This window comes from Hakea prostrata, chromosome 8 (assembly GCF_041222555.1).
Source record: "Hakea prostrata isolate BN-2017 chromosome 8, UWA_Hpros_2, whole genome shotgun sequence".
In the NCBI taxonomy this organism is placed as follows: Eukaryota; Viridiplantae; Streptophyta; class Magnoliopsida; order Proteales; family Proteaceae; genus Hakea; species Hakea prostrata.
The window spans coordinates 8,773,140-8,782,641 of NC_142607.1; the positions used below are offsets into that span (position 1 = coordinate 8,773,140).

General features: G+C 36.3%; 1 protein-coding gene across 1 annotated transcript; it reads left to right on the forward strand.

The window, feature by feature from the left end:
* The first annotated feature begins 3,524 nt into the window (after positions 1–3,524).
* LOC149006688 (uncharacterized) lies at positions 3,525–7,656 on the forward strand. Its single transcript, XM_089165511.1, has 8 exons — positions 3,525–3,553; positions 3,970–4,128; positions 4,247–4,349; positions 4,600–4,695; positions 4,788–5,006; positions 6,123–6,219; positions 6,836–6,898; positions 6,996–7,656. The coding sequence occupies exons 1-8, from the start codon at positions 3,525–3,527 to the stop codon at positions 7,187–7,189; spliced, it is 960 nt and encodes a 319-aa protein (XP_089021637.1). The 3' UTR covers positions 7,190–7,656.
* Positions 7,657–9,502: the final 1,846 nt, after the last annotated feature.

The window sequence follows — 9,502 nt, forward strand, 5'->3', positions numbered from 1 at the left end:
AAAAATCTTAGATGCGCATGAGATGCTAGCCCCTTATATTCTAGGGTTTTGACCAGTGTGAACCCTGGACCGGTTTATTCTACCAACGAATTACTGGACCGGTTTGCAAATATTCCGGTCTATAATTAATTTCGATACGCTTAACCCATCATAAGTCTGACTCGACCGGGTTAGGCCACAATCCGAAGCGAATACTACCCTTGTGGTTGATTTTTTTATTGGAATTTTTTACTAACTGAATGAAATTATAAGTTAACCGAACCCCTACGGCCCAACCTGGTGGAAACACCGAATACATTGTGGTCGGACCGGATACTAAGAGAGCACGTTTTTATACGATAAACCTTATTTTCACGATAAAGATTTCCAATTTAGGAGAAACTTGGATTAACATTGTCGAATTCAAGGTAAACTCAATTAGAGGAATCCAAGTGGGAATCTAGCTACATAAGGTATTAAGGTTTGAGTTTGAGACGAACTCAAACACTCAAAGAAAAAAGATAAACGAGTAGATAGGTTGAGTAGAGCTATTACTTTTATTTTTTTATTACTTGTTGCGGATTCCTGTAAATTCTTATTTAAGAGAACTCGTCTAACTTGAACGAACAGGATTATGCAACAACACCAACAAATTTTACTGAGATAAATTAGTTAAGGGCAACATCCTTCTTTGATTTTCTTCTATTTTTCTTGTTAGATTTAGAGTGGGGTTCATCATAAAAGTTTAAAATATTAGAATCAATTATCGTATCGGGTGATTTGGAAATACACATATTATCTCATACTCAGTATCATATCATATTGGGCAATCCTCTAAAATAAATTAATTAATTAATAAAAAAGACAAAACCTACTAGTCGAAACTACATAAGGGCCTGTTTGGTTACATGAATCCAGATTTGAAATCTCTGGATTCATGAATCTGAGAATTACACCTATTTGGTTGTAAAAATCTCTAGATTCATGAAATCTAGAGATTCATCTTTTTACACTAAAAACGTGAATCTATAGATTTATGGGGTAAAGGGTGAAATCCAGATATTTCAAAAAATCTATACATTTGCACATTCACAAAAATCACGTCAATCAAATAGTTTTTTAGGATGAATCCACAAATTTATTCCACAACCAAACATTTAATTTTATAAATTATCACTCCATAGATTTGAAATTTATAGATTTGAAATCTCTAGATATTTGAAATTTTCAGACTTTTTTAGGATGAATCCACAAATTTATTCCACAACCAAACATTTAATTTTATAAATTATCACTCCATAGATTTGAAATTTATAGATTTGAAATCTCTAGAAATTTGAAAATTTCAGACTCATGTAACCAAACAGACCCTAAGAGAATGCCATCACGCATCGCCTTTACCATTAATTCTTTCAATTTCGGAGTGTGACTGTATAGAGAGATATTATTTATTTTTCTAGGTACATAAATGGGGTCAAATACCTACATGGAGGAAAACGAGATAGCCTAATGAGTTTCTATAAAACTAGTAGAAAAATGGAGGCTTGTCCAATAGTTAATATTTAAAATGTAAAATTTAAGATTTCAATTGAAAAGCTTGTTTAACACAAATGCTTCTTCTTCTTTCTTTCTTTCTTTTTCTTTTTTTTTTTTTTTTTGTGGCTTGGTAATGAGAGGCAAACTCTTGAGTTTAGAGTTCTAATTATATTCTACTTTGTTACTTAAGAGTTGTAATTGTGTTTAAGTTTGTTTTCCCTATATCTCTCCACTTCTTATTCATGTAATTGATTATATATAAATACAATACTCGAGCAACGTAAGAGCTTGAGCATTCAAATTAAATCTCAAAAATTTTAAATAGAATAGAGAGAGAGAGTGTGTGTGCGTGTGAGAGCACAATAATTATTCACATTAATTTACAAGAATTTAGTACAAAGCTTTATATGGAAAGCGAGTTCTTATTCTCAGTGTTATAGGACTCATTCTCAATGTTCTAGGACTCTAGAGTTACAATATGAGTTTACATAAAATATTGACCAGTGTTTTGTAACAATTAGCGTCAAACTATTGTTTGAGTTGACTAGAGTCTTTGTGAGTATCAATTATAGAATTCTTCTTGAATATAGTAACCGGTGTTTGATCAGCTGTAGAACTTTTAATAACAATGAAACTCTTGGAAGCCTTGAATGTAATAAGTGGTGTTTGATAAGTTGTGGAACTTCTAATAGTAGTGGAACTCTTGGAAGCAATATTTAAATTTCAATGATATTGTGGAGATTCTCATCAAACTGATTTCCCGCCCCCTTCAAACATTAGGCTGATTCTACGCAAGGCTTAATGCATCTGTCTTGGGCTTATGGTTAGTTATATTTTTCAATGGAGGCAGGAAAAGGGTATAACTTAGCGGTAGAGTGTCACCTTGATGTAGGGGTGTCAATTTTCAACCAAAACCGTTAAAACCGGACCGAACTCGCCTGTTATAGCCCGAACGGCCCGAATCGATTCTTAATGGGCCGAGGGTCCTCAGCCCGAATGGTTTCGGGCTGGCCCGACCCAGCCCGTGTGGGGGTCAGCCCGTTAGTCTTTTACATAAATAAAAATAAAATATTAAATGTAATTAATTTTTTTTTTGTATTGTTTAAATGTAATTAATGATCCATGAATTTCGGTGTTTGAGACGTTGAGACTCGAGTTTGAATAGTTGAGAGTTGAGTGTTAACACGTTTAATGGTTTAAGTTTTAAGTTTTAACTTTTTAATTTTCAAATTTCATTTAGTTTTATTATTTTAAAATTTAAAAGTCTTAATTGATAACTCTTGACTCTTAAGTCTTAATCTTAATCGTTAACTTTTTAATTTTCAAATTTCATTTAGTTTTATTATTTTAAAATTTAAAAGTCTTAATTGATAACTCTTAATTCTTAATTCTTGATCTTAATCGTTAACTTTTTAATTTTCAAATTTCATTTAGTTTTATTATTTTAAAATTTAAAAGTCTTAATTGATAACTCTTAACTGTTTACAAAAAAAAAAACTCTTAAGTGGTTTGGATCAAGCTAATGCCATCACTTATCGTTGGATCTACTTGGAGTCTTCATCCTCTATCTTTTGTAGTTTTGTGTGTGAAAAACTAGGATTTGGAGTTGAGGAAAAAATAAAAATAAATTTCAATATTGATTTTTAATTTAATTCAACCCATTAGCCAAATCAAATCCAAACTATTAGGCCAAACCGTTAGTCAACCAGAACCCAAACCGCACCAAACCGAAACCGCACCAAAACTGTTATCTTTTAAATGGGCTGGTTTGGGCTGGGGGTTTTTCAGCCCGAAACCGTTAGGTCCGGCCCGAAATCACTCCAAACCGCACCGTTGACACCCCTACCTTGATGTGGTGAAAATCTTAAAATCAACTCTAATTATCCCTAAATTGTTGACCAAGAAAGAAAAATCCCTAAATTTAATGTAAGTTTTTTTTTTATTCCCTATTTAACTTGCTCCCCTTTCATGATCAAATGAGAATAGATAAAAAGCTTGTGGGGGTAGAGATGGCTATACTTCTAGGAATGAATTCTAGGCAAATATGAAGTGCATGAATACAAGATATGATTTGGAATGAAAGACAATTTCGAATCCATTTTGTTTATGAACAAGGAAACTATAATTCATGCAACTATAAATCTCATGGAGAGTTTGATCTTGGCTCAAGATGAATGTGACGACAATGCTTAACACATGCAAGTCGGACTGAAAGTGGTAGAAAAACAAAAATGTTTCGGATCCCATCAATTACCCACAATTTTTTTACTGGCTCGGACCCATTCACGTATCCAAATTTTTTTCAGAAAGAAAGAAAAACAATGTTTTTTTTTTTTTTTTTGGGTAGGAAAAGGAGTAAAAAAAAAAAAGAGATTTTCTTTTCTTTTCTTTTTTGAGCCACAAAATATCTATACCACGGCCAATCTGAGTGTATACTTGTTGACATGGGTGGAGAAACAATGACGATGTCTTCGCAGAACGAATTCCTTGTTGTTTTAACTCCTCCAAGATAATACTGGGTTTGGAACCCAAACCCTTCACCGATCATAGCCCTCACTCTATCCATATTCAAGTCAACTTCAACCACGAATTACCAAAGAATGACTATAGCAGGTTCGATACATATCAAACCCATTTCATTATTCAAAATCATTGCAAAATCAACCAAGATCAATGCTGGTGAGTCGGCCCTTAACAACGAGAACCTTGAATTGGGTTCTTCCTGCTCCAGGGGTTTGTGTTTATGCCGGAGAAGACGTTTCATAGGAGCCTCGGGAGCAGCTTTGCTCCCAATCTTTCCTTCGATTGCATCTGAGTTGCAGCCCGACCAAGCGGTATGCTTCTGTTCATCCTGAATGTGAATACGAACGTGTGGATGCATTTCTGAATTTCCATTTGCAAACTTAATGTTCATCTCTCCGGATGGAGGATTGGAATTAACGGTAAAGTGGGTTCCAATTTCCAAGTCCTGTATTGGTTCAGAAAACAAGTATATATGTTGTTTGCCTTTTCTTATGATCGCCAGAGAAATTACCTTTTCTTTATCAATGGCCGGTAGAAAGTGACAGTTAGTCATATACACAGGCTATGCTCAAGAGGTTTCATCCTCCAAGACCAGATTGGTATGAGGAATTCTATGCTCTGGTTTTGGCAAAGGGCATGAAAGCTTATGAGGCAGATGTAAGTGATATGAATGCACCAGTGTCATTCTAATTCAAGTTTCAGCATTTTGCACACATCTGATTATGTAAGCTCCATTATTTATGATACAGGTTGAAGGGTATAAATCAGAACTGTTCTCTAAATTGAAAGGGAAGGGTGAGAAGGTGCTGGAGCTTGGCATTGGGACTGGTCCCAATCTCAAGTATTATGCTAGGGATGGTAATGTCCATGTTTATGGTGTAGATCCAAACAAAAAGATGGAAAGATATGCTCGAGAGGCAGCAGTAGCTGCAGGTCTACCGCCATCAAATTTCAATTTTATACATACGGTGCAGTTTCTTCCCTGTAAACTGTACTTGGAATTCTTCTTTTTATGGGTTTTAATCTCATCTATGTTATCATACGGTTGGTTTTCTGTTCAAAACAAACTTGAGAAGGGGAAAACCACAACTAGGATGCAAAAACATTAGTGAAACTGTGAAAGCATGTTGTTTTGAAAGCATTCTACTTTTAGTTTATTATGGGCTCTCAACTTGTTACCATCCACAACACTGATGACATTGTTTTCTGGGTTGAATTGTCTTAACGGGTTATAAGCACTAAAGTGCTGCAAACAAAAGATTTAGAATAACTTCTAAAGTATTTAATGAACAGTAGTTATTGGGTAGAAAGTAAATCCTTGAGCTTGGCTAGGTCTCCCAGCTAGTAAAGAACAACTTGGGGGAAAATTCATTCATTTGCCAACTTCAGTGATAGCTAAAAGTGCTTGTAATAATGATTTGAACACCACCCCCCCACATAAGCCGCTTGGCATAATTGGCAGCGGGGCCGACAAGAAGGACCGCAATGCAACCAAGAGAAGGACGGAATAGAAAGAACGAGAAACTGGCAAGAACGCACTTCCCTTTTCAAGGTCGTGAAAGAGTGAGGGATGAGTATTCTCTCGTCCTCTTAACTAACGAAAATAGAAATTCGTAATTTTTATTGGTTAAAGGCTCTTTATATGACCACTTGATTGAATTGAAGTCTTAAACTCTTGTGGCTGTTTGCTGCATTATCGATTGAACAGTGAGATTCATTAGACCCTGGTTGCTGTGAGAGGATATAAATGTTCTATTTTATACAATAGTTGAGTATGACGCATAGTGATGGTATTGACATAACATCTACTGGGATGGCAATGCATTTTCAGATAGCTTTGCCTTCTTTGGAGCTGACAATGATACTTCATACTTGTACATGTACGACTTGACATTCAATACCTCTTGGAGGAATCCAGCCTGCATTTTATCTTTGTTTTTCTTGTTTCTTTCCCCTTCCTATTGGATTCATAAATTCCAGTGTTTGAATTGTTTATCTCAATCTTTCTTTTCCCTCTAGAAAGCTACATCCGTTGATTTGGAACTTCGATTTACCGGTATCTGGGTCTGCATTCTCTTATGCAGGTTGGTGAGGCATTGCCGCTAACAGATGCATCTGTGGATGTGGTCATTGGCACTCTTGTATTATGCTCTGTTGTAGATGTTAATTTGGCACTTGAAGGTATTTGTTTCTTAGAGCCATTTTCATTGTTTTATTCAAATTAGTAATGAGTAATAGATTGTAACATTTTTTTTTCCAGTCTGCCAACTAAATCTTATTCTGGAGTCATGCATGCAGCAATTGCTTATTTTGAGTCAAATAGAAACTTATTTGATAAAGAACCAAGTAGTTTCTGAAGTTGAAAAGCCTATGCTTAATGTTTCTCCATCACTGCCAAGCAACTGATTTTTCTTCTCCCCCAGGAAAAGAGAGTTATAAGTTTAACTTTTTATTTGTCTTGAAAGAAACCGTGGGATTTTTAGTTTAACCTGAACCTTGATTGAAGAATAATTTTGTCTATTGAGTTTTGTAGAATGTGAAAGTCAACCTTACCTGAAAAATAGCCAGAAAAGTAATTGTGTAACACTCTTAGCCTAATGAATCATAAGAAGCCCCATCACTACCCATATTGTTCTGGAACTGGTATAGTGCTTTAATAAGCAAGTCTAGGCCATTCCTTTCTTAATTTTCTTGAGAATATTTGGACTTGAAAGCTTCTAAAATGCATAATCTGTTAAAAGAATATAAAGAATTCAAAATTTCACTTTATTAACGTCCATCTGCAATTTACTATCAGAGGTGAAGAGGGTGCTGAAACCAGGTGGCCTTTACATTTTCATGGAACATGTAGCTGCAGAAGGTATTATGGTATTCTATAATTTATTGATGAGGGATCAATAAATAAAAAGTTATGTTTTGGTTCATTTTGACAATACTAAATCCGCTGTTTTGTGCAGACAGAACAGCTCTCAGATTTCTCCAGGCCATTCTTGATCCTTTGCAGCAAATAGTTTCTGATGGATGTCATCTCACTAGGGAAACAGGAAGGAATATTGTGGCAGCTGGGTTTTCAGGTGTTGATATCAACATGGCCATTATCTCTAGTGTGTCCCTTCTAAGCCCCCACATATATGGGATAGCATGTAAATGACATACAGATACTGCAATAAATGTTGATATATTATTTTGTTATGCATTCCACTGGACCTCATTGATTTTGATCTGCATTTTCTGATTGGGGAAAGAGACAAGTTGGTTGATTGTTTGGGATAATTAGGGACTCTCCCTGAAAGAAGGGCCAGCATTCCACGGTTAAGCACCAGCAAAATGAGGTTCCATGGAAAAGAAAAATACAAAATTAAATATTTAATTAGTGTCAGTATACTATGCAAAAGGACTGGTTTTTGGTGTTGTTTGGTGGGCTTCTTTGAAGTCGCATGCTGTGACTTAGGATGGCAGTCGGCTTTAATAGGATCCAACCACTTAAAATTGGGAACAGCTATCAATGTAGTTACAACAACACCAGCAGCATAGATGATCAGCATCACCTGGGACAACCCAGGTATGGCTAGTAATGAAAGCAACAACAGCAAAGCCAATGAGCATAATCAGCATCAGTTGGTTTGAAAGCTTTTGCCTAAGGCAGTGAGCATGATCAGCATTAGTTGGTTTGATAGCTTTTGCCCTCGCTGATCCATCTACAAAAGGAAAAAGGGTGAACCTAGTGCCAGAAGCAAAAGGCATGCACCACCTAACAAAAGGGTTGTTTTGATGCCTTGACCTTTGGTCAAGGCTACAATTGTGTTACACCAACCATTATACCAAGGTTGACCCTTGTACTTAAAAAAAAAATAAAAAAATAAATAATAAATAAAATAATAAAGTAAATTAATTCAAAAGAAGCCCTAAGAGTGCAACCAAAAGAAAGAAAAAGAAGACAACGATGTTCTTTTAAAAATAAATAAATAAATAAAAGAAGAAAAAAAAAAAGTGTGATAGTGCTTACGAAGCTAAATCTGAAAAAAAAGAGGGATTGACACTATCATCTGGGATGATCAAGATCTTTTGATTTCAGCGTTTTCTAGTGCCATGATATGCTTGTAGTAACTTATCTGAGCTATCGAATCCTTGCTTCTTTCAAATAAAGAGAAGGTTGGGAGTTGAAAGCTATGCAGAATCTTGAACCGTGCAATCACTCATGATAATGGGGTCTTCTCAAGAACCGAATAGATATCGTCAACTCCCTTTTGGTCAAGTTGGCCCAGTTGTGCATTGATGTTTTCCAACTCCCAGTTGATTTGGGCTACTCACCGAAGGCATGTAGACGCTTTCTTTGACCAATGGCTAACTCAGGCTATGGATCCAAACCCCTCATTGCAAACACGTTCGAGTTCCAGTTCGATTGCTTTCAATATCTCTTATTCCTTCATTATTGCTTCTTCTTGTAAATGTGGCAGTTTGTCTTGATCCAAATTGTTGATCTTCCACCGGATCAATAGGATGTTCGGTCCTTCGCTCGAGATTGTTGTTCCTTGATTGTTGGAGGTTTTGGCCTTTCTTGACCTTTTCAATTTTTAGGTGATTAGGGGCGTCTTGGAGATTGATGACACCTTGGAAATGGGTGTTGACGCACTTTTCAAATCATCATCCTCATCTCTTCCTGTGTATGACAATTGGGCCTCTTGGGACTTTACTCGGTGGACCAAATTCCTTACCAGGGCTTCTAGTCCAAGAACCTGTTGTCGAATCTAGCTGACTTGCTATCGTGAGGTTGGAGCAAACACTTCCTTATTACTCTAGCCGGCCAGAATTTCTCCGCCATTGACTTCTTTGCCTTCTTCTTTGACACCTAGGATTTGTTGATTATCAAGAGGAGGATGTGGTGGTAAGTCCTCCTCGTGTGTTGAAATGTTGGCATTCCTTTGAGTCATTGATCTAGTTTCAACTCCTAGCCTTACTCGTGAAGTGGATAGATCGACCATTGGCTTTTTTATTGTTCCACAGACAACAACAAAGTGATGCGTTTGAAATATGCTCGATCGGCAAAGGCCTACAAAAGAAAGTTGGATGTGGGCCGACCATCAGTGTTGGGAACTCACCTCCGATGATCAAGTTAGTATATGCACCCTTTATAGAGCTTTTGCTAAGTTGCAAAGGGAAAACAAGAAATCTCATAGAGTTGAGTCTGGTAGCTTTACTTTTGCCCTACTTGGATGTAGGGTTTATATAGTTTTTACCCTAGGATGTGGATCATTGGATATGTTTGAAGGGCTTTTTGTGTGGTTTGCTTGATGTGGATGCTTAACTTTGTAGGATTCGGGATCTGCAAGAGATTCCCCTTTATGTTGACTCCTTTCCTTTTTTGTCTCTTGAGTCTGTCGGTGACTTGGATACTTGCCTTTTTCATGTGGAATTGGTTTATTTTTTGCGCACGTCATTCTTGCGTACTTCTTGTTTGACCCTG

Excerpts from the sequence above, each read along its gene's own strand:
- LOC149006688 (XM_089165511.1), top strand. The coding sequence starts at position 3,525 with ATGGCTATACTTCTAGGAATGAATTCTAG. Across the intron at positions 4,129-4,246 it reads CCAAAGAATGACTATAGCAG|GGGTTTGTGTTTATGCCGGA; the intron begins GTTCGATACATA and ends TTCCTGCTCCAG. Across the intron at positions 6,220-6,835 it reads TGTTAATTTGGCACTTGAAG|AGGTGAAGAGGGTGCTGAAA; the intron begins GTATTTGTTTCT and ends ATTTACTATCAG.